This window comes from Poromitra crassiceps (assembly GCF_964638095.1).
Source record: "Poromitra crassiceps genome assembly, chromosome: 6".
Taxonomy (NCBI): domain Eukaryota; kingdom Metazoa; phylum Chordata; class Actinopteri; order Beryciformes; family Melamphaidae; genus Poromitra; species Poromitra crassiceps.
Genome location: NC_139627.1, coordinates 12,139,916 through 12,161,255, shown reverse-complemented (window position 1 = coordinate 12,161,255; position 21,340 = coordinate 12,139,916). Strand labels below are relative to the sequence as shown.

General features: G+C 46.2%; 1 protein-coding gene across 1 annotated transcript in view; it reads right to left on the bottom strand.

Moving 5' to 3' along the window:
- Positions 1 to 1,857: 1,857 nt before the first annotated feature.
- The window catches only part of LOC310778936 (low-density lipoprotein receptor-related protein 6-like), a 52,529-nt gene continuing 33,046 nt past the window's right edge, over positions 1,858 to 21,340 (bottom strand). Inside the window, exons 17-21 of the mRNA XM_083639410.1 lie at positions 20,633 to 20,740; positions 7,050 to 7,286; positions 5,859 to 6,183; positions 4,247 to 4,340; positions 1,858 to 2,034 (exon numbers count right to left, since the gene is read on the bottom strand). Of these exons, the coding sequence (XP_083495536.1) occupies positions 1,969 to 2,034; positions 4,247 to 4,340; positions 5,859 to 6,183; positions 7,050 to 7,286; positions 20,633 to 20,740 (830 nt within the window). The 3' untranslated portion in view covers positions 1,858 to 1,968. The remainder of the gene's footprint in view (positions 2,035 to 4,246; positions 4,341 to 5,858; positions 6,184 to 7,049; positions 7,287 to 20,632; positions 20,741 to 21,340) is intronic.

Sequence of the window (21,340 nt, the reverse complement as noted above, 5' to 3'; positions counted from 1 at the left end):
GAGCGGTCAGCGGGGGGGGGGAGGAGTCTGATGAGACAAGTGGCCAGCTGAGAGCGGTCAGCAGTCGATGTGAATGGCTTTCTCAACATTTTCATTCAAGGAGAATTTATAGTCCACTAGTGTCCTCTAGAGAGAGAGTGGCGTCAGCGGAGGACCAAAATGCGAGACTCATTAGCCAACGAACAGCCAGGAATGGGTCTTGCGCTACTTTTGCATGCTAAAATAAAGCTGATCATGTACAATTTGTTTCAAGGGGGAAAAACCCTTTCAGAGTACAACACAAACCGTCTTATTTCGCTGCAACTCGACAGTGCTGCTCAATCCAGGACCTTACTTCCAGGTTGAGTAAAAAACTGGTCCATTGGAGTGAATGGAGATGTCGGGACCATCTACACAGCCCTGTAGTCCACAGACCACATTTGTAAAGATTTTGTCTCTCGGATGCAAACTATTTTTTTTTTTACCTACGCCAAGGTTTGTTTGTCTGTTAGCAGGATTACGGAAAAAACGACTGGGCCGATTTTCATCAAACTTTGTGGAACGCTGTAGCATGGGCCAAGGCAGAACCCATAGAATTTCGGTGTGGATCCGATTTGGGTCAAGGTAGGGGGGCGGAGCTAGGGAAAAGGGGCCGTAGCTCGGGATAGGAAGGTTGAAGAGAGTCGTGGTTCGAGGGGTGGGTAGGGAGAGTGGCTGGGTGGAGGTTGGTGGCTCAGGCTTAGGCTTCCGACTCACACAATGTGCATATCATAGCAGACTGGAGTGCACCTCCAGTTATTGTCAGATAGGATTTTGTCCAGAACTCAATGACTGTATTGTAGGAAGAGAGATAACGGAGAAACTATGATCAACAGTCATTCTTCTAATCTACATTCTCTAATTTTTTATTTTTACTTTTATTTGACCAGGTTAGTCTCATTGAGATTAAAAACCTCTTTTGCAAGAGAGACCTGGCCAAGAGGCAGCACAGGGTTACAGACATACATAACACCACAACATTTGCATATAAGCAACTGAACTAACCAAAGAATAAAAGAAAAGAAAAAAGTACAACACATATCACATTGATAGGCATGATTCAATCTAATCTAATCATGACACTTAGACCTGCATTTCGTTTGCCTCCATGACTTTTAACATCACTTTAAAACTGTCTGAGACAAGCTCCTGTAGATTCAGTGTTTCTTGAAGCTCGGACAAATGGAAGGCCTTTTTGCCAAACTCAGTCCGAGCCTTTGGTACGGTCAGCAGGACTGTATTTTGAGAACGTAACTGATAAGTGTGGTTTTCCTGCAGGGTGATTAGCGAGCATATATATGGTGGGAGCTGTCCCAGAATGGCCTCGTAAATGAAGAGGAACCAGTGACTCAACCTGCGCAAGCTTAAGGAGGACCATTCTACCTTCACAGAGAGCAAAGGTGTGTTAAAGTTAACTAATTATGTTCACTTCTTGTAAATGAAATAATGGTGACGTCTAACAATTCATCTGGAACTCCCTCAAGGACCCCAGGTGGTCCCTGGACCCCACATTGAGAACCACTGGCTTCGATTAGGGTCAATTATACTTGTGTGTCGAAGTGTGTGTGTGTGTGTGTGTTTCTGAGAGTAGCTCTGCAGCTCTGGCTCATGGATGGGTGGTGGAAGTATGAGAACAAAGGGATATTTGAAACTCAACATACTTCCTGTATGGAACAAAGGAAGTGAAATATGGCGAGGAAGCGTTCACCTGACACTGATCAACAAATGGACTGATATAGTACAAAGCTGTTTATTTGATTCTTTTGTACATTGAAATGCATGGCCTCAAATGCATTGGAGGACAGAAGAACATATTTCATGACATATGCACAAGGGTCTATCTCACAGATTGATGTTCTTGATCAAATAGTTGACTTGGTCAGCAGAGCCAGACGGGTCTATTGGCGGTTGAATTTCATGGCAGTAGAGTCGATCTGAAGGCGGCACAGTCTATTTGAGCTGTAGTGACTTTAATGCCATCGGGGGATTCGCCGAGTCTGCTGGAGACTCCAGCTCCTGGAGGAGAAGAGAAAGGACAACATGAGTCTGCTGGAGACTCCAGCTCCTGGAGGAGGAGAGAACAGACAACATGAGTCTGCTGGAGACTCCAGCTCCTGGAGGAGGAGAGAACAGACAACATGAGTCTGCTGGAGACTCCAGCTCCTGGAGGAGGAGAGAACAGACAACATGAGTCTGCTGGAGACTCCAGCTCCTGGAGGAGGAGAGAACAGACAACATGAGTCTGCTGGAGACTCCAGCTCCTGGAGGAGGAGAGAACAGACAACATGAGTCTGCTGGAGACTCCAGCTCCTGGAGGAGGAGAGAACAGACAACATGAGTCTGCTGGAGACTCCAGCTCGTGGAGGAGAAGAGAACAGACAACATGAGTCTGCTGGAGACTCCAGCTCCTGGAGGAGAAGAGAACAGACAACATGAGTCTGCTGGAGACTCCAGCTCCTGGAGGAGAAGAGAACAGACAACATGAGTCTGCTGGAGACTCCAGCTCCTGGAGGAGAAGAGAAAAGACAACATACAAAATAAATGTCTGAAACATCAGAGAGAGTGTTAGGTGGTAACATGTTACAGTAATGCGATCACCTTTTCCAGTACAGTGTAAGGATTGGAATAACAATTTCAAAAATGGTGGTAATTACATTACAGTTACCAGTAGCCAGTAATGCATTTCATTTCCTTTTTCCCATTAAGTCTTTTGTTGTGTTTATTTATACTAGTCTGGAGAGACTGGAGATGATGTGCGATGGGTGCAGTTATGGAAATCGCCTGCTTTGTTGGCTCACAGACTAAAGTGACTTCCTTGTTTGCCTGAGGCGCATGCGCTGTACTGCGCAACGAGCGCATGTGTAGCAAGTTTGGTTGCAGAGGGAACCCTCTTTGTTACGTCTCGCTATGGATTTACTTCAAAAATGACCGTTTTGTGTAACTTTGGATTAGTATTTAATCGCGTGGTGAGTGTTTCTGGCGCTGTTGGAATGTGTATTTTGGGCGACTGAACGTGGGTAAGGAGCTGTACCATATACTGCCATTGTAGTGCTAAGCTAAGTAGCAGTGAGGGCTGTACCGCAGTTTGTACTGCGCGCACAGTGAAGATAAAGGCGTATACATTCTACTTTTACTATCGGCAATATGGCAAATATGCAAATCTAGAAAATCTTTGGTGTATCCCTTAAGGTAGAAAGAGCAATAATGCTAGTGATAGTAACAATAACAGTGACACCATGTCAAAACTGCTCCAAATGACATCATTATGACATCACCTCAGAGTCCGAGTCGTCCAGTCCCACTCACACACACCCTCTGTGGGTGAGCCTCACCTCAGAGTCATCCAGTCCCACTAACACACCCTCTGTGGGTGAGCCTCACCTCAGAGTCATCCAGTCCCACTCACACACACCCTCTGTGGGTGAGCCTCACCTCAGAGTCATCCAGTCCCACTCACACACACCCTCTGTGGGTGAGCCTCACCTCAGAGTCATCCAGTCCCACTAACTCACCCTCTGTGGGTGAGCCTCACCTCAGAGTCATCCAGTCCCACTAACACACCCTCTGTGGGTGAGCCTCACCTCAGAGTCATCCAGTCCCACTAACACACCCTCTGTGGGTGAGCCTCACCTCAGAGTCATCCAGTCCCACTAACACACACCCTCTGTGGGTGAGCCTCACCTCAGAGTCATCCAGTCCCACTAACACACACCCTCTGTGGGTGAGTCTCACCTCAGAGTCATCCAGTCCCACTAACACACCCTCTGTGGGTGAGCCTCACCTCAGAGTCATCCAGTCCCACTAACACACCCTCTGTGGGTGAGCCTCACCTCAGAGTCATCCAGTCCCACTAACACACACCCTCTGTGGGTGAGTCTCACCTCAGAGTCATCCAGTCCCACTAACACACACCCTCTGTGGGTGAGCCTCACCTCAGAGTCATCCAGTCCCACTAACTCACACCCTCTGTGGGTGAGCCTCACCTCAGTCATCCAGTCCCACTAACACACACCCTCTGTGGGTGAGCCTCACCTCAGAGTCATCCAGTCCCACTAACACACCCTCTGTGGGTGAGTCTCACCTCAGAGTCATCCAGTCCCACTCACACACCCTCTGTGGGTGAGCCTCACCTCAGAGTCATCCAGTCCCACTCACACACCCTCTGTGGGTGAGCCTCACCTCAGAGTCATCCAGTCCCACTAACACACCCTCTGTGGGTGAGCCTCACCTCAGTGTCCGAGTCGTCCAGTCCAGGCAGGCTCATGTTGCCCATCAGAGTCTCTTTCTCCACACCTCGCCTTCTGATCAGCGCCCATGCTCTCCTGTTTAGACAAGAAGAGAACGTTCAAACAGGGAACATTACCTTTCATACTACCTCTCATTACCTTTTTATGACTCGAGACTGTGACTTGAGACTGACTTGGGATTTGAGCAAACCGCAGCTAAAGAATAGTTTTGCCTCTGGTTGATCAGGTGCCACTCGGTGAAATCAACTCCACCCTGAAACACTTCAGCGATTGGCCATGTGCACTGCATTTCTGAGTTCATCTAGTACTCTGGTGTATTTTTGTGCTATTGTGCTATGTGGGATAACTGGCCAATCGTAGACGACGTAACGTCCAGACATCAAATCTCTTACACTTGTTAAAAACTATACCCAAAGTTCAGCACCACTTTAAGCCTTTGTTCACACCATAGGCAGAACTGACGCTTGCCTCACGCTGAACGTGAGCTCAGGCCTAACCGTTCACGCACCAGACACTCTCCTTTCCTCAGCCTAACCGTTCACACCAGACACTCCTTTCCTCAGCCTAACCGTTCACACCAGACACTCTCCTTTCCTCAGCCTAACCGTTCACACCAGACACTCTCCTTTCATCAGCGCCGGGCTCGAAGCTGCTCCACCGGCCACCTCCATTCACTTCATGCACGGCAGCTTCAAGCTTCACGCTTGGAAAATAGGACTGAATCCTGAACGATGGCGTGAGCGTGGCTTCAGCGTGACGCGCGCGCGGCTGATGTGAACGGCCTCGCCTGTTAACAAGGACGCCTAAGTGAAACTTGTGGGTTCAGCGTAGGTTGAGCTCAGGTTGAGCGTTGCTTTGGCGTGTGAACGGCCAATACCACCAAATACAGCACGGAATTTCACATGGGATTTTCTTTTTTTAACTGGAGAAAATCAGCGACATGATCGTTCTGGGTTTTGATAAAATTCCTGAAATAAAAATGACCCAGGTCAGTCCCTGGTATTACCAAGGTATTATTACCAAGGAATACCAAGGTATTCATTTTCTAAGTATAGGAGGTCCTGCCAAGGCAGGGTTCCCAAATCTTCCTAAAGATCAGATTCGAAGACTTCTAAATGATTTTAAAGGCCCAATTCGCTCAGATTCAAGGAGCCGACATGGCATCGTTTTTCATAATGAGGCTTTACAGAAGCTCACAAAGACAGAGAGGCTTGGATGTGTGAACACTTAACGGTGCCGTTACACACAAAAAAGAAAATCCATTTCTATTCTTGCACAAAATATATGAATTCAAACTCTTTCAATGACCCATGCCTATTCTAAAAAAGAAAATCTCTCTCAAATTCAAACGCTGAACTCAGACTACCCACCCCTCGAACCCCGACTATCTACGACCTTCCTATCCTAGCCCCGCCCCCTTCCTTGACCCGAATCAGATCTGCTCCAAAATGTAACGGGTTCTTCCTTTGACCCACGCAACACCGTTCCACCAAGTTTCATGAAAATCGGCCCAGTAGCTTTTCCATAAACCTGCTAACAGAGCGAAAACAGAACCTCCTTGGTGGAGGTAACGGTCCCCCATGTGTAGCGTACCTCTTGATGAGCACGAGTGCAGCAGCCACGAGCGCGCCGACGAGGCAGAGGAGTCCGAGCACCAGGGGCACACGGCTCCTCCCAGGCTCCGCCTCCTGACAGAACTCTCCCCGGAAGCCGCTGCCACACTGGCAGCGTCTGACTCCGCCCTCTGTGACGCAGCTGCCCTGACCGCTGCAGTACCGCTCGTCACATGACGCAGAACCTTTCTGCACCGACCCACCAGAACCCTCTTTGGCAGGCAGGGGAGGGGAAGAGGACGAAGTCTGTGCAGGTCGGCCATCTTTGGATCTGGCGCCGAACGAGACCGAGTTTGTGTACGCACCTGGAGGGAAACGCCATGTTAGCGACTCTGTGCTATTGATAAATAATCATGTGATTAGTTTAATATTGCAATTGTAACGGTATACAGACTAAGCTTCGTAAAAGGAAAAAACAGGTGCTGCTGCTTAATATTGCCATTTGAAATGCAGCGATATATATATATATATATCAATGTGCAATTCAATTTCACAGTAAAGAAGAAAAAAGGCGGGTACCTTTAACTCTAATTAGAATAGATTTAGTATTTTAAGCAAGATCTGTGGAGGGTTGATAATCACTGGACAGCTTGTCATTTTTTACAGTGTAAACCCATGGAATAACCCCTGGACCCCCACTTTGAGAACCCCTAACTTAGGAGAAGTGGGGGGTTTTGTCACTGGGTTGTGGTGCACTCTCCCATCTGTCATTCTCAGTGGACTGACAGAGCCTGACAGCTTAACGGTTCATGTCAATGAGGAGCTATTGTTCACTCGCCCTTACCTGGCTGCCTCAGGTGTGAAAAACTTCTCCACCTTTGAGGGCCGATTTCTCAGCTTCTGCTTTCCAGAGTGTGAACATTCAAATAAGCATCTCTCTGTCTTTTTTTTCTCAGATTACAACGTGCGACACATCATTTGAAAGCTTACAGTCTGCCATTTCAGAATCTGTACAACACTGAAAAATGACATGGGCCTACTTGTGGGTCAAAACGACAGCAGCAGTCACATTATGAGTCGGGGAGAGGAAGGGCAGTTTCTATTTGATGGGACGGGATCGTTGTATTTGTCGAGTTCTTAATTAAACCTACTAATGCAGCATGAGCTCACCAGGAAACGTGATGAGAGTCATTTCCATGGGGACTTTCATTCCCGTTGAGGTTCTACTCACAGTCCAGTTCGTCCGAGCGGTCCAGGCAGTCGGGCCGGCCGTCACAGAACTTGGCGCTGCCGACACAGGCGCTGCCGTCCAGACACGACCTGTGGCCCGCCGGGCAGCGAGGGAGGGGCGCACAGGACGTGGTGTTGACAGGTCGGAAGTCCCGCCCACATTTACAGGTCCGACCCCCGGGATAGGCCAGGCACAGATGGAGGCAATCCCCGTTGTTGTCTGAGCAGCTATTGGTTCCTGAAAGAAACCGGTAAAAAAAAAAGGTGAATTCAGTTTGTAGTATGATGGGAGTTCTTTCAATGTAAATAAAGTGCATGGGGACAATCAAATGGTGGCTCTAAAGAAAGAGTTCTCCACGCATTTGGTCTTTATAATGTGCTGAATGTACGCACTTATGTTAGTTGTCCAATGTGTCTTTGAAATGACAGCTTTGCATACATGTGTCCGCAGTGTAGCAGTGTAGCAGTGTAGCAGACAACACGTGTGTATATGTTAACATAACATTTATTAATCATCTATAAATGTATATTCATGTTTTGTAAATGGTTATTTCATCATTAACTAAAGGCTTATAAATGACTTATGACTGAACGTTATTATAAAGTGTTACCAAACTTTCTAAATAACATGTAGACTGATAGTAGGCCTACATATAGGTACATGTTGCTATCCAGTCCATCCTTCAACCCACAATAGACTCTTTTTTGACAGCTTCATTAGGCTCTGTGCAGACCGGGAGAGGATCAGCCACTTTCGATTTCATTTTCCATCAGTTTCTAGTCCTGACTCAGCGGGTGGTTTGTGTATTGAAAACTAGTGAGCTATTGAACTAGCTGGCAGCTAGCTTGCAATATGTGTCATTGAGATCAATAATGCTACAGTAGTAGATGAGAGGACAGGAGTTGTGCAGGTATGGATGCCTAACTGGTCAGTTGTGAAGTCGCACTTTACAATATAGAACAAAATCACACACGCTTTGCCCCTAACATCAAAATACAAGAAGTTAACTCTTTATACAGGGGTATTTAAAACCCCCACCATCCCAATACCAAGGCCAATTTTAGATTTTTTTATGGGCAAGTTGTCCCAAGCCCCCACTAATTTCCTATCCTGGTATACAGTATATATACACCAAATCCCCCTCAGATAACAATTATGTTTACACTCCTGTGTGGATTATCATGTGTCTGTTCAAGTGTCCTTTCTTACCAAAACATTTACCAGACTAAGCACTGAAATGTATCTCCTGTGTGGATTATTGTGCATGTTTCCAATGCTGCTTTTTGAGCAAAACATTTACCACAGACTGAACAAATAAACTCCGTCTCCCCTGTGTGGAGTATCATGTGTCTTTTCAAGTGTCCTTTTAGACCAAAACATTTACCACAGACTGAACAAATAAACTCTGTCTCCCCTGTGTGGACTATCATGTGTCTTTTCAAGTGTCCTTTTAGACCAAAACATTTACCACAGACTTTGCACTGAAATGTTTTATCTCCTGTATGTATCTCCTGTAAAATAAATGTTCCCACAGAACGTGAGTTAAAGTTTTGTATTTCTTCTCTAGAAAGGAAAGTATATTATAGAGAAATCCTCATAAAAGAGAGTAAGTGGGTTCTTCGATTTTGGTCGTTTTTTGGTTACACTGGGGCATCATCTATGATATCATCAGTGATGTCACTCGGCAAATGTGGTTTTTGCTCGAGCAATTGTGATGTCACTGATGACGTCAAAATGTCTAGTCTACGACATGTGATGTCACTCACTGATGTCACAATGTCTATGACATCATCAGTGATGTCACTCGAGCAATTGTGATGTCATTACTGATGGTAAGTGGGCTCTGTCTGTGATTTTGGTCCGCGATCATGAGCAAGATGTCACTGATGATGTTGCAATGTCTGGTCATCAGTGAGTGAGATCATCATTGATGCAAAGTTGAGCAATAGACCCTTCTCACGGGGGCCATTTTGTGTCGAGAAGCCAGGGTAAACACAGGTGCAAGCAAAACACTGAGGGTTTCCAACTTCCATGATTGGGATTTGGAAACCCTCATTAGTGTTTTGCTTGCACCTGTGTTTACCCTGGCTTCTCGACACAAAATGGCCCCCGTGAGAAGGGTCTATTGTGCGCTGCGCATGGCAATAGTGCAGACGAGGCCACACAGCAGCCGAGCTGCGGGCGAGGCCGTGCAGCGGGCCAGCTCGGCGAGCTGCAGGGCGAGCCTAGTCCAATAAATACAGCTTTGTAGAAGTAAATACATTAACTGTCTTGTAATATTACACTGAACTGGATCAGATGTTTTTTTATTATTATTTTCACACAGCAGAAACGCTACAACATTTTGACAGCACAATACATCCTTATGCTACTTCTTCTCTGGCCGTTCCTTGCCGTCCCCGCTTGAACCTTTTAAAATGAGTCCAGAGGAGTGAGCTCAGATGTACAGGGGGTAGTACTGCCAGGACATGAGCGTTTTGCAGCAGATCAGATGTACAGGGGGTAGTACTGCCAGGACATGAGCGTTTTGCAGCAGATCAGATGTACAGGGGGTAGTACTGCCAGGACATGAGCGTTTTGCAGCAGATCAGATGTACAGGGGGTAGTACTGCCAGGACATGAGCGTTTTGCAGCAGATCAGATGTACAGGGGGTAGTACTGCCAGGACATGAGCGTTTTGCAGCAGATCAGATGTACAGGGGGTAGTACTGCCAGGACATGAGCGTTTTGCAGCAGATCAGATGTACAGGGGGTAGTACTGCCAGGACATGAGCGTTTTGCAGCAGATCAGATGTACAGGGGGTAGTACTGCCAGGACATGAGCGTTTTGCAGCAGATCAGATGTACAGGGGGTAGTACTGCCAGGACATGAGCGTTTTGCAGCAGATCAGATGTACAGGGGGTAGTACTGCCAGGACATGAGCGTTTTGCAGCAGATCAGATGTACAGGGGGTAGTACTGCCAGGACATGAGCGTTTTGCAGCAGATCGGACAGGCGAACGATAATTCCACAGAGTCTCTGATACACTGGTTGCAGAAGACGTGCCCACATTTAGTAGAAACCACCAGCCTGCCGGCGGCCACGATCTCATTGTAAGAGTCCATACACACCGGACATCTGACCACCCCTGGTGTGTGGAACTCTTCCTTTTCATCACTACTCACAACAAGATGACTCTCTCTGCTCTGAGGACCAGAAGGAGGACTGTTAACTTCATCCACGACCATCACGGAGTCGTCGTTAACAACAGCAGCTGGCCCTGCGCGCTCACAGGTCAGGAACACTACATCCTCGTCACTGGAGTCATCATTCGTCAGGTCAATAACAGCAGCTGGGTCTGCGCGCTCACAGGTCAGGAACACTACATCCTCGTCACTGGAGTCATCATTCGTCAGGTCAATAACAGCAGCTGGGTCTGCGCGCTCACAGGTCAGGAACACTACATCCTCGTCACTGGTTACAGTGTTGTCCAACACCAGCCTGCCGGTGGCCACGATCCCAGTGTAAGAGTCCATACTCAACGGACCGCTGACCGCCCCTGTTGTCGCTCTGGCTTGACTGCTGGTCTGTAATGAAGACATTGCTGCAGTGTTAAGGACAGTAGTTAACGCTGATGATCCGCTTCTGCTGGTCTTCAATGGTGCCTGCGAGCTCATGCTGCTATGACATCACTGATGAGGTCATAACTCACTGATGTCATACAGTTTTACATCACTGGTGACATCACAATTGCTTGAGTGACATCACTGATGTCACTGACTGATGACATCACAGTTGCATGACTGACATCATCAGTGATGTCATCAGTGGTGGGAGTTTTAGGACTGGTCTTTCTAACCCTGGTTTGACAGGTTGGCTGACATTTTGTGTTGTAATATTGCAGTGACTGGAATGAGCCCTCTTTCACTTACCTCAACGTCGACCCTCGATACCTGGTACAGGTAAGATACCTGGTACAGGTAAGCCATGGCTGATTCAAGGCGACACTGAAGACCCTGAATGTTTTTTTCTTTGATGCATTTTCTCTGTTATAACCGTCTTGTATGGTGTGTTCCAGGACACAGATGAGTTCATTCTGCCCCCGGGGGCCAATAAGACCAGAGGGAGGTTGGAACTGGCTTTTGTCACCATTGGAAGCTGCTGCATCACAGGTAAGAGACAACTCTGGCCTCGACGCGAGACTCAGCCGTCATTCGTCATTCTGAGTCTGGAAGTAGCATAGCACCCGCTTAATGGCCTCACATCTTAAATAGCGTTTCCTTTCAGCACAAGGTTGTTATTTGACGCATATGATAATCGGTGTTCCGAAATATTGCATAGTTTCCAATACAGAGCCCTTGTAAACGTGCTTAGAGCCTGTATTTTCTGTTCTTCCGGATGTGTAATACAGGTTTCCACCCATAGACACAGCAGAGACGGCGGCGTTTCCCCCGCTGGGAAGCGGAAGAACAATGGCCATTTTCAGTGGAAAAGACAGAAAAGACAGCCTCTGGTATGTTTAGAAGGGCTCGGTATTGGAAACTATGTGTAGCCGGCAGACCGTCCCTCTTGGGCTGCCGTACAGGAGTAGTCTGGCCTTGGCACCACCCACTTCCTGGTTTCCAATTGGTTGCTTGCTCTAAAGCCGCCTTAGCAGGCTGCGTATTTCCTTTTGGGCTCCCCTTCGCGACGGTTAGCTGCATTGCGGGTAGGTGTACATTTTGTTTTGTGCTTATGCTGCCCCCCCCCCACCCCCGGTGTGACCAGACATATGGTTAGGCTCCGTGCTTCTTGGTAGGTTTGATTTCTGGTGCAGCAGTTTAATAAATGTTGCCCTGTGTAACCTGTTGTTCCATCTGCCTAGGCCCCGCTGATAGCGACCCCGCCTTCCAAGTCCGGGTCGAGAGCTGCCCACACGGGTATTGTGCAATTATCAGACAGAGGTAAAACATACTATGTGGCCTTTCAATGTCATTTGATGCTTCGCAGTTGGTGATGAATGTAATCTGTTTCCTTATAGACACTAACCACTGCTGTTTTGTTCTGTTTATTTCTTTGTATTTTGTTCATTCAGTTGTGTTTTAGCCCTGCTGTTGGGCCTGTTACCCTTGAGTTTTCCCCCCAAGAACTAACTGCCTTCTCTTTCTCCCTCTCGCTGTGTATGAGAGGACATTGCAGGACTGGAGCGTGGCCGTCCCGTTGGTGGTGGGTTTGGAGATAGCAGTGTAGCAGTGTAGCAGTGTAACAGTGTAGCAGTGTAGCAGTGTAGCAGTGTAACAGTGTAGCAGTGTAACAGTGTAGCAGTGTAGCAGTGTAGCAGTGTAGCAGTGTAGCAGTGTAGCAGTGTAGCAGTAACAGTGTAGCAGTGTAACAGTGTAGCAGTGTAGCAATTACCTCGGAAATGGGACACCCCTCGTTATGTCATTTTGCCAAACTGGGATAATATAGCTATCGCTGCTTCAAACAGATTGAGCAAAGTCTACAGATTCTCCTAGATACACTATTTTGTCATCATATTTCCACAAATTAAATACCGTAAATTCCGGACTATAAGCCGCGGCTTTTTCCCCATTTTTTGGCCCTGCGGCTTATATAACGGTGCGGCTTATCTATGGATTTTTTCAGAAAAAAAAAAAAAAATACCAATAAAATCTCTCTTTTTTAGCACTCTTTCTAACTATAAATCCACTTCTGTTTTAATTTCCTCTCTTGCCCTCTTTTCACCACACCGCGGACACTGTGTGCACTGTAAAAATAAACAAAGGTGGTGTTGTGTTATGTTGTTTTGTTGAAATGTTACGGTAATACGGTAAATGGGAGCTTCCTCAAACAGCCAACAATCCCCTCTGTGCGTGAACCCTTACATATGGTAATTACGCTAAGCAAACGGCCACTCGGTGACCTCCAAAATCGATGGATTTTACAGGTTACACAGCTTCATCAGCACATTTTATGTGCATTGCTTTGCTGCTTGTTTTTTCGATTATTTTTTTGTAAAGCACCTTGAATTGCCTTTGTGTATGAAAGACTTGACATCATTGGCGGAAATCAACCGGTTACTCCTACCGGTTCAAAGTTCATCAGCAGCCCGGAATCACAACAAGACGAGCAGTAGAAGCAACTCTCTCTCACTTACCATGGGGAAGGTACACAGAAATTCACACGACGCAGCTTTCAAGTTGAAAGCAGTCAATCTCGCATTAAAAGAGGGAAATAGAGCAGCAGCGCGTAACCTGGGCATCGACGAGTCAATGGTGAGGCGTTGGAAGGTGCAGCAGGAGGAACTGTCTCAGTGCAAGAAGACCAAAAAGTCCCAGAGGTCATAAAAGCAGATGGCCCGAACTTGAAGATTCCCTTGAAGATTGGGTGTTGACCCAGAGAGCAGACGGCCGAGGCGTTTCCACGGTGCAGATCCGACTGAAGGCCAAAACAGTCGCCACCGAAATGAAAATTGAAAATTTCATAGGTGGCCCATCTTGGTGCTTCCGATTCATGAGACGAAAGGGACTGTCCGTCCGGGCGAGAACTACTGAACAACTCCCTCCCGACTACCAGGAGAAAATCACAAACTTCGGCGAATTCACACAAAGGAAGATCACGGAATATTATAGGAGTGTGAAAACATCCACAATCACCAACGGGTTCCAAAAGGCTGGACTGCTGCGGGATGAAGAGGATGACGCCGCCACAGCTGGCGCTGAGGGCCGTCAGAGGCTTCAGAGGCTGTTCGATGCCGACAGTGACGAAGTTCGTTGGTTTTGAGTGACAATGAAGGAGAGAGGAGAGTGGTTGACGAAGCCACCCTGAACCTGTTCGTTTCCGACACTGAAGATGAGGACTTTGGTGGTTTCAGTACGCAGGAAGAAGAGGAAGACGAGGATTAGTGACTTGACTTCTCTGGTTACAGCCGTTTGCTGCACATATAGCCTATTGTTGTGTGATTTTGTCTGGGGATTAGTGACCTGACTTTTGTTTTGTTTTGTTGAAATGTTAATAAATGGGAGCTTCCCCAAACAGCCATCTCTTTCCCGACAATCCCCTCTGTGTACGAACCCTTACATATGGTAATTAAACATCAAAACGCCCGCGGCTTATAGTCCGGTGCGGCTTATATATGTAAAAAACAGTCAATTTTGCTGCTGCGGCTTATATACCGGTGCGCCTTATGGTCCGGAATTTACGGTACTTAAATTCCTGTGACATATTAACTTAATATTTAAATCCAAGAGACAACTGTCGTACAAAAAAGTTTGATTAAACATGCTATTTTATTAGTTGCATGGTTTGCTCCTGGAAAACATAACATTTTAGTAGACTACTATAAGTTATGATATTCAAATTTACATTGATATTGTACATGTCCTAGTTTTCAGACATGTAAAATGCCAACGTTTTATTCTGGCGATTGGGTTGCATTATAATCAGGAGATGTAAACATCCCGTTAGGTCCGTTAGGTCCGTTAGGTCCGTTAGGTCCGTTAGGTCCGTTAGGTCCGTTAGGTCCGTTAGGTCCGTTAGGTCCGTTAGGTCCGTTAGGTCCGTTAGGTCCGTTAGGTCCGTTAGGTCCGGTGTCCAGAAATCATTTGTTTTACCGCACAAATTTGTTGGTCACGTTTCAATAACGGCGTTAAACGCATTGCACGGACCTCGCTATCTTCCCGGGGCTGGCAAGGACTGGCTGGTCGGCTCAGACGTTTCCACGTCTAGCGTGTTCCCAGCTGGGAAATGGATGCCTGCATGTAAATGTTAACTATCGTCAGAAATAACCAATCAAAACTTACAAAAATAATGTGAATATCCTCATTTAATGTAGATGCAAAAGATTGTGAAATGAGATTTTTGAAACACATTTCAAAGATCGCTATATTTGCAAAAATCGCTATGCTGCAGGCCGCTCCCCACGGGCGGACAGTCGCAGAGATCCAGGGGAGATTGCCTGGATGTCCCCGGCGCGAATAGCGATTTTTTTTTTTTTTTTCTGAAATGCTTTGACAAACAAATTCCACAGTCCTTTGCATCTACATTAAACTTCGATATTCACATTTGTTGGTAATTTTTTATTGATTATTAACGATTTCCTGCTAGCCCTCCCTCGCTTTGGAGTTTGCGCCTGAAAAATCTGTTTGGAGGGCCAGACAGCTCTCCCACTTGCCCCCAATAGCCCTGATGCAGACAAGAATGAGCACACCCTCACACATGTGAACGCGCTAAATGAGGGGTTAGAGCCAGGTGGTAGAGGCAAGGCGCTAAACGAGGGGTTAGAGCCAGGTGGTAGAGCCAGGTGGTAGAGGGTTAGAGCCAGGTGGTAGAACCAGGTGGTAGAGGCAGGTGGTAGAGCCAGGTGGTAGAGGCAGGTGGTAGAGCCAGGTGGTAGAGGCAAGGCGCTAAACAAGGGGTTAGAGCCAGGTGGTAGAGGGTTAGAGCCAGGTGGTAGAACCAGGTGGTAGAGGCAGGTGGTAGAGGCAGGTGGTAGAGCCAGGTGGTAGAGCCAGGTGGTAGAGGCAGGTGGTAGAGCCAGGTGGTAGAGCCAGGTGGTAGAGGCAGGTGGTAGAGGCTGGTGGTAACAGGTGGTACTACATGGTAACAGGTGGTAGAGGCAAGGGGGGTATTGGGATTGTCCCTCGAGAGTGAGAGAGAAAGCCAGAGGGAGTGGAGGGAGAGAATGAATGCCTATGTATGTGAGAGTTCCATTCATGGTGGTGGGCGGAGCTTCAGACTGGCGTCTCTCAGCTTGCCAAGCCTGGTCTCTCTGCAGGTATCACATGGCTCTGTGTCTGGTCTCTCTGCAGGTATCACATGGCTCAGTGTCTATTCAGCTCAAACTGAGCCCGAGTCAATAGAGAGCCGAAGTGAACGTCACCTCCTGCCTCAGCATGGTAGCACAGATTTTCATCCGCCATTTATTTTCCCATAGACATTTTGTAAAAATGCTTATAAAAATAGTTTTACTTGTTCAGACCAAACGGTTCAGCTGTATTTAGAAACAGGAGAGACCGCACAACACTCGGAGCAAAACGTAAAGATTGCGGATTTAAAGAAAATATTTTTTTCCAGTTTTGGTCCGAGTGAAATGTTCTACTGTATGGTCTCTCCCGATTGTAAATATAGCTGAATTGTTTGACCTAGTAAAACTATTTTTATACGCATTTTACGAATGGGAAAATAAATGGCGGCTGAAAATCTCTGGTGCCATGCTGAAGCAGGAAATGACGTTCACTTTGGCTCTCTATAGCCTTTTCTTGGCCACCTGAGATATAATTGTACATGCTATCTCTGGTGGTCACTCCGCCTTGTGAGTGGGAAAGGAAAGTACAAGGCATGAGGCATGGGAGACCATGGCCTCCACGGCCCCTCCCTCTGGCCGTGATGCCCTGACGTCCCTACGGCCACCTTGGCAGTGCCCCGCTACCGTCAGTAGCTTTAAAAGCGTCAGTGGTCTCGGTTTAATGTAGCCTGCCTGCCCTACGCAAAGGATGTCATTGGCTCATTTTAACACACATTTCAGAAAAATCGCTCTTTATGTCAATAGAGCAATAGCCTTGTGCCCTGAAAAAAAAATATTATGCCAAAGGCCAGATGGCCACCCCCCTAAAGTGACTAATATGACAATATATAGGTAGATATTTTTTAATTCCGAGACTAACATGGCTTTCACATGCTGACATTAAGCTGGCAGGGTGCTGCATGGATGGACTGTTGTTGGCTAGCATTAAAGATCATAAACTTTGATCATCCCGGCCAATTATTATTATTTTTTTTTAATGCAGCACTTCCACATGATGCTTCTCTGTCAAAGCGGATAGGAAATTGTCTGTAGCAGCCAACTGCTACAGTAGTAAAGTAAATGATCCTCATCGTGGCTGGTAAGTCCACAAAGTAATTACAACATGTTAAGATACCGGGCTGCACGATATGCAAAGGAGATCACTCCACTTCTGAGATTCCAACTTGACTCCAATTTTTGGAACGAACGGGCTTGGCAGAATCAGCGGGGAAAGAACGAACGGGCTTGGCAGAATCAGCGGGGAAAGAACAAACGGGCTTAACAGAATCAGCGGGGAAAGAAGACCCTGTGGAGCCCCGACTAGTAGGGGTGCTCCAAAAAAATCGATTCTGAAAGGATCGCGATTCTTAATGCCACGATTCCTGGATCGATTCCAAACTCCCAAGAATCGATTCTTAAAATCGTAAAAAAAAAAAAAATTTTTTTTTACAGTGCACCTGAACGCAACATGCAAGATACCGGCTGAATAAGTGTCCAAATGTTCATGTAATTTGTGTACTGTACTGCCACGGTGCCACCACCTCTTGCACTTAAGAACTCTGGTTAATGTATTCCCCCCAAAATCTATAAATCCTTCTCAAAGTCTACAGATCCCCCCCAGCCTATAAATCCATCTTATCTGAAGAACATAAGGGGGGAATTCCCCCCTAGTTTGCAAAATGAATTTAGGCCCTGACTGTAATACTTCAGAAGTTGAATTTGAAGTTCAGCATTAATACATTTGTCATGGTGTGTGGCGCATGCTCATTGCGGCGACACGGTCTGGTGCGTTTGTCCGCTTGCATTTGTATTTGTTTGTCTGAAAGTTTGTCTTCTGAGATCGTTTTTTTAATTTTTTTTGTAGACACAGTCTTAAGTATTACTTTGTGGACAAGATGAGGGGAACCACAGCAGCTCTCCTTTTGCTTTTAATCGTTAATTTGATGGACTACTCAATGCAGGCTACTGGTCTTTCTAATGGGCCACCGCTCAGGATTACCTACACCCAGGAGGCGCTGATTAATCTCAGGCATGCAGCCACACCTGCTGTCCTCCAGGATGGATTTACAGCCATAATACCACCTCCACGTCGCAATATCGACACGGTAACCACCAGAACAAGGAAGCGGGGCAAAAAAGGGGGTGCCCGGACTCGGTTTAAGAAGAAGCCTTTTAGGCAACCTTTACCATCTATTATGCTCGGCAATGTCCAGAGCATACGCAACAAAGCTGATGAACTCCGAGCCTGCGTGCAATACCTCTCTGATTACCGTCAATCATGCCTGATCTGTCTGTCGGAGACCTGGCTCACAGAGAACGACCACGATTCGGCTGCCGAGCTGGAGGGCTTCACTTTGATAAGAGCAGCTGATAAACTCACAGGTCTTCCAGCTAATGAAATCACAATTACTCTGGACGAGGTCAAAAGGCAGTTTTTGCGTGTTAACATCAACAAATCTCAGGGTCCAGATGGCATTAGCTGCAAGGTCCTGAGATCATGTGCTGACTCACTTGCTTTTCCTTTTCAAAAGCTGTTTCAGCGCTCCCTGGATACAGGGGTAATCCCAGACCAGTGGAAACGCTCTTTAATAATACCTGTGCCGAAGAACAACAGGCCTAAAGAGATGAATGACCTGCGGCCGGTTGCATTAACCTCTGTTCCCATGAAATGTCTCGAAAAAATTGTCCTGAAACATCTCCTCAATGAAGTCTCAACATCCTTAGATCCCTACCAGTTTGCGTACCGGCCAGAGCGGGGGGTGGATGATGCACTGCTGACAATGACCAACAGCATATATGAACACTTAAAACAACCTCACAGTTTTGTGAAAATAGTGTTCATTGATTTCAGCAGTGCGTTCAACACCATTCAACCTCACCTGCTGGTGAGCAAGCTGATGGATTATAATGTGAATCCTAGGCTTATTATTTGGATTAATGACTTTCTTTTGAACTGCTCTCAGCAGGTCCGTTTTAACGTAGCGGTTTCTCTTCTAAAATGAATCAAACACAGGAGCCCCCCAGGGCTGTGTTTTGTCTTCCATACTGTACATATTGTACACCAATGAGTGTCGAGCTTTAGGCTCCACTCACACTTACTTTAAGTATGCAGACGACACAGCCCTGGTGGGGTTCCTCAAATCTGACGATGCCTCCCTGAGTAGCTTTGAAGAAGAGGTGGAGCACTTCAGCAAATGGTGCTCTGACAACTTCCTTCAGGTCAATGTGACCAAAACAAAGGAAATGGTCATAGACTTCAGGCGGAGTGGAGGAGAAGTTCCACCCACCCTTGTTAACGAGGCACCGATTGAAAGAGTTAGGACCTATAAATATCTAGGGATAGAAATCGATGACCAGCTGAAGTTCAATGAATGTGCTACTGCCAAGGTCAAAAAGCTGCATCAGCGATTGTTTTTCTTACGAAAACTGAAACTGTTTAATGTTGACCGTTACATCCTGCAACTGTTTTATAAGGCCATCCTTGAGAGCATCCTGTCCTTTGGCCTGATCTGTGTGTTTGGGAACATGCGCAACCAAGATCAAGCTAAGCTGCAGCGCATGATTAAGCTGGCAAGCAGGGTCATCGGATGTGATCAGACGTCTGCTGCCCAGCTGTGCAAAGATCTCATTCTGGGCAAGGCCGAGCGCATCATCCATGACCCTGCTCACCCCTTACACAGCAAGTTCCAACTCAGCCATCGGGGCAAAGGAAGGATGCTGCAAAGGAAAATTAGAACCACAAGGTTCAGCAAGTCCTTTATTCCATCTGCAATCAGAATGCTGAATGAACAAGACAGCACAAAAAGTAAACGCAAAACTTAATAGCCTGTTTTTTGCTTCTTTTCCCTCCTTTTTAGTATGTTAGGGCGATGATAACTACCTGTATGCACAGTGCACTGTAGCCTCATGTTTTATCTTGTGTGTGTGTGTGTGTGTGTGTGTGTGTGTACATGGAGACATGTAGTGCACAAAACTGAAATTTTTAGGTCTTGTGATTTATTGTTTTTATGCTTTTATATGCTTTATTTTTGCACCTTCGATGTCCTCATGTGATTTATGGTTTATTATTATGTTTCTATATGTTTTCATGCTTGCACCTTTGACCACCTGAATTTCCCTATGGGATAATAAAGTTTACCTTGACCTTGATTTTTTGTCTTATATTACCTTTGTGTGTTATTGCAATATAAAACTACATAATTGAGAATCGATTCTCGATTCTGGAATCGAGAATCGCTGGAATCGAGAATCGATTCTGGAATCGGATCGTGACCCCAGGAATCGGATCGTGGCTTAGCCGGATCGGAGCACCCCTACTGACTAGTATGGCACTGAAGAGACGTGAGGTGTGATCTGCATGTTGTTTTTTTTCCTTTTCTTTTTTAAGATCCCATACTGGATCAATTCTAATATTTATACATACTGTACATGATCAAAGGTGTTTAATGAAACATTTTGATCGTTTGAATGGTAAAGTTATTGCATAAAAAAAAAGACGCACACACGGTAACTCTTGATTGGCTCCCCGAGTAAAGAATGACTGAAATCCAGTTTGCAGCATTTTAACTGAAAAGTGTACACTCTGCAAGTTTATGTCATTTGAGGAGCCCACTGCTGTCGGCCAATCGGGGACCAGTACGGTCATTATTCGGTTTTACCAATTTAAACTTGAAAGTACATTTGCACATCATCACGAAAGAGCATTCTTATCCTGAGCCAGGGTATTATTTGAAAATAAAAACTGAATAAAGGGGACCTTTAAGACGTAATACTAGGTTAAATTACGAATCAATATTAATAGACTCTTCTTCGTGTTCACATATACAAACAGATCCCTACCGCTCTGGCTGTCCTTGCTGTAGCCCTTGATGGCCACTATGCTGGTTTTGGCCTCAAACCACAGCTGTTTTGGCTGGAGGCCGTCGCTGAACCACAGTCTGGTGACATCTGCAGACGAGAGGGGAACAGGAAAAAGAACAGAGAAAAGGTTTATAGCAAGAAGTAGGCTATGTCTGCAACACGGCAAAAACTGATAAGACCTACTCAGTTGTTTCGTCTCGTCTCCCAACTTACCAAGCCTATTTTAGCATGCACTGCAGAGGGGAACCGTGATACATACTACATATTATTTTTTATATTTTTTCCTTTAAGTTAATCTGTTGTGTAATTGTCCTTTATTCATATATTCGACAGTCGACATCTCAACAAATAAACCTGGGTTAAATGAACAGATCAGAATTGTGAGTGTTGGGAGTGCGGTGCAGCTCAGTGGGCCACGGTTCACTACTGCTGCACAGGCAGATGATACGGTTCACTACTGCTGCACAGGCAGATCAGGTTCACTACTGCTGCACAGGCAGATCATTGGACCAGTTTCAACAAATGTGACTTTCCCCCAGGAGAACATCGCTCGTTTCAAGAGTCGGAAAAAGAGCTTGAAGTTTCATGTTTACATTTTTAGGTTTCATGAAACAAGTCATTCTGGCTTGTATCAGGATTATCTGCAAGTGCAGTGGGATAATGTGACAAAAAATATAATGAAATAAG